Genomic DNA, 3,223 nt, shown 5'->3' on the forward strand with positions numbered 1-3,223 from the left:
TCCTTATAACCCATAAACAAGAATCTAATATCCAAAATTTCATACACCAATTTAATGTATAACTAACTCTAACCTTCAAAATAAACTATTATTATTATTTTATAATACTTTTATATTTTATTACATCATTTACGATCACGGGCTGCTCCATCTTTTAACCCTTCCCAGTGTTGTTTCATGTCGTTTTGAAATGATCGTTGGACTTTTTTTTTCCGCTTTTCAGATAATTTACCTGGTTAGTAATCTTTGGGCAACGCCACTACCATCAGAGTCACAATATTACTCGCACTGTGACGAGAAAGCCCCTTAATGTTCTTGCCCTCATTCTCCTTGCCAGAGCGTAAAACTTTGATATTTATATAATCCAAAGCCAAATAGCGACCGTATCTACAGCCATGGCATACAATATTAATCGTCTCCTCTGCCCAAAATTTCCTCTCCATCACCTTGTAATGTCGCCATTTCCACGCTTCTGCTCACAGCTTGTCCAAAAGGAGTGCCCTACACCTAAAAAATCTCTCAACTCTCTCAATACCGAATGCAACCCACCCAAGCTTTTTCAAATCTTCAAGAAACCACGGTTCTACGGACGCCTCAACGCTCTCAAGGCTCTATCCAAACCCCAAAAGTTTGTTCAAAACTTCAAGGACTCAGCAGAGCAGCGGAAATTCCGAAACTTCCGACCTGTGTACGAAGTTACTGTGAGAAAACTAGCATGGGCGAAACAATTCGACGCCATTGAAGAAATATTGGAGCACTCATTGCAGGTAAGCGAACCTTGTTCTGAGGGTTTCGTTATTCGTATTATTATGCTCTATGGTGTTGCTGGAATGCCTCAACATGCCATCAAAACCTTCTATCAAATGAAAAACCTAAACATTTCACCGACTGTCAAGTCCTTTAATGCCCTACTCACTGCCCTCGTTGAATCTAGAAACCCTAAATTGGTTCTTAATTTCTATAAAGATATAGATAGCTTTGGTATATCAGCAAACCTGCAAACTTACAATATTGTAATGAAGGCTATTTGTGAAATGAATGAGCACGAGTCTGCCTTTTCATTCCTAGACGAACTGAGAAAACATGGCCGTGAACCTGATATATTTACCTATAATACTCTGTTATCTGCCTTGTGCAAGCAAGGGAAACACAAGGAAGCCGATGATCTTTTGGGCAAAATGTTGGAAACTTGCCCTCCGAATGTTACCACATACAATATTAGGATATCTAAACTCTGTGCATGCCATAATACCAGCGACGCAGAAAAGCTTTTGGATGAAATGGTTTCCCAAGGGCTGAATCCGGATATTATCAGCTTCAATACACTGATTACTGGTTTTTGTAAGGAGAATAATCTGGCAGAGGCAAAGAGGATTTTTACTGATATGTCTAGTAGGGATTGCGATCCGAATGAAGTGAGCTTTTACACCCTCATTTATTTTCAATCAAAGCAAGGGCATTTCGACACAGCTTATGAGTTATGCAGAGAGAGCATGCGTAGAAATTGGATGCCCTATATAGGCACAGCAAAGATGCTTATTGATGGCCTGGTTAAAAACAACAAAATTGAAAATGCCCGCGAGGTGGTCAAGGGAATGAAGAAGATACGCCCTGCTTCTTACCTTAAGTCGTGGGGAAATATTTGATCAGGAGTCTCAGAGCAGACCTACGGCTTGCAGAGCTGTAAGAGAAAGGAGGGAACGGAAGCACAACTGTCCCCAAGCTAGCTTATCAGCACACTAACTTCCCTACCATAACACTTGCCATTTCAGAGGAGGAGAAGCCACCTGAGCCCGGCACAGTTGGCTTGGAGATGGTCATCACAGGTCAGGAGCTTGATGTTAGTGCTTGGGGGCCAACTCCCAAGGACCATGACGGTCCACGGCACAATGCTGGGCCATTTTCTACAGCTACCTGATGATTTTCAACCAGTGCGTTTTCCTGGTCCTCAAGCCATTTGATTGTGTTGTGTTTTGGATACTGTATAGACTTCTATGCTAAATCTATGCCCAAGGGACTTATATTAGGTTAACAGGTGTGTATCTGTTTACCAGCCCAATTTTCTTAGTTTACTGAGTGCTTGTGGCTTCTGAATTTTCAGGTCACTTTTTTGTTTTTGATTTTTAAATAAATTACATATGTACCTGTCTGTTTATATTAATAGGAAACATTTTATCAAACATTTGCTTGGTAGCGAGCCAAAGAATGCTTACCAAGCTCTGCTAATTTTCCAGGCTCAGAAATCAGATTTGATAACCCAGTGCAATATTAAGCAAAGTTTGCTTCTTCTAATGCCACCCTGAACTGATAAATTCAGCACCACCGTTCCCTTTCTTTATTTCACATGCTGCTACAATTAGGTAGGTGCTTAAAGAACGTAGGGAAAAGCACAGGTTTTAGAGAAAATCAACTTGACTTACCCGAGTAACATTATTCTGTAACTGAATCCTGTGAGAAATTAAAATAGGTTGTTCCTCTGAATAATTTTATCCCAACTTATGAGCACTGGGAAATGGTGCTTCGATCCCTAAATGCGCACGCAAAGTGAAAAAGAAATTTCTTAGATCTTGTACAGTTTCTTTCAGGCTAGTTGAAAATACTTGAAACTGTTGATTTTTGCCAGTGTAATTTCATGAGTTCATAGCAGAGACATTATCTTTAAGCTTTTTGTTTCTGTAAGAAACACAATCTTTTGCGTCGTCATTTAGTGTTCAGTAAACTATGATGGATTGATGTATCTATTCTTTTTTTCTTCAGGTTGACTGACTGCTTCTTAAAATTATGTACCTGAAACTAAAGAGGTGATTGCACCTCTTCAAAGTGCATTTATGGGTGTTTCTTGTTCTCTTCAGAGCTTAGGTGCCTTGCAGTAGTTTGATCATATAGAAGATAGAACAAGTCTATTATCACAACTTATTTAATTGTTAATGATAAATTTAAATAGATATATTATGATTATGAGGTGTTTTAATTTTTTCTACAGTAAATTTTTTTGGTGAATTTGTGGTTTTTTGTTATTTAAAATGTATTTTTGAATGCATAAATGTATTCAGTGTTCTGAAAAACCCTTTTGGAGCATTCAAATCATGCAAATTCCATAACTCAAAATTGTGGTTCTAACAAATCTTTAATTTCTGATCAAATTGACTTAAAAAAATAAAAATAAAATGCCAAAACTAAGAAGATCTACAACTATATAATCTAATTTAAAGCTACAGTTTGA

General features: G+C 38.0%; 1 protein-coding gene across 1 annotated transcript; it reads left to right on the forward strand.

Moving 5' to 3' along the window:
- The first annotated feature begins 217 nt into the window (after window positions 1-217).
- Window positions 218-2,955, forward strand: LOC149250713 (uncharacterized). Its single transcript, XM_089459217.1, has 2 exons — window positions 218-767; window positions 2,758-2,955. Exons 1-2 carry the CDS (start codon window positions 396-398, stop codon window positions 2,764-2,766), a joined length of 381 nt encoding a protein of 126 aa, XP_089315343.1. The 5' UTR covers window positions 218-395; the 3' UTR covers window positions 2,767-2,955.
- Window positions 2,956-3,223: the final 268 nt, after the last annotated feature.

The sequence above is a fragment of the Pinus tabuliformis genome, chromosome 7 (genome assembly GCF_031772625.1).
Source record: "Pinus tabuliformis cultivar Carrire ecotype Pingquan chromosome 7, CPIR1, whole genome shotgun sequence".
NCBI lineage: Eukaryota > Viridiplantae > Streptophyta > Pinopsida > Pinales > Pinaceae > Pinus > Pinus tabuliformis.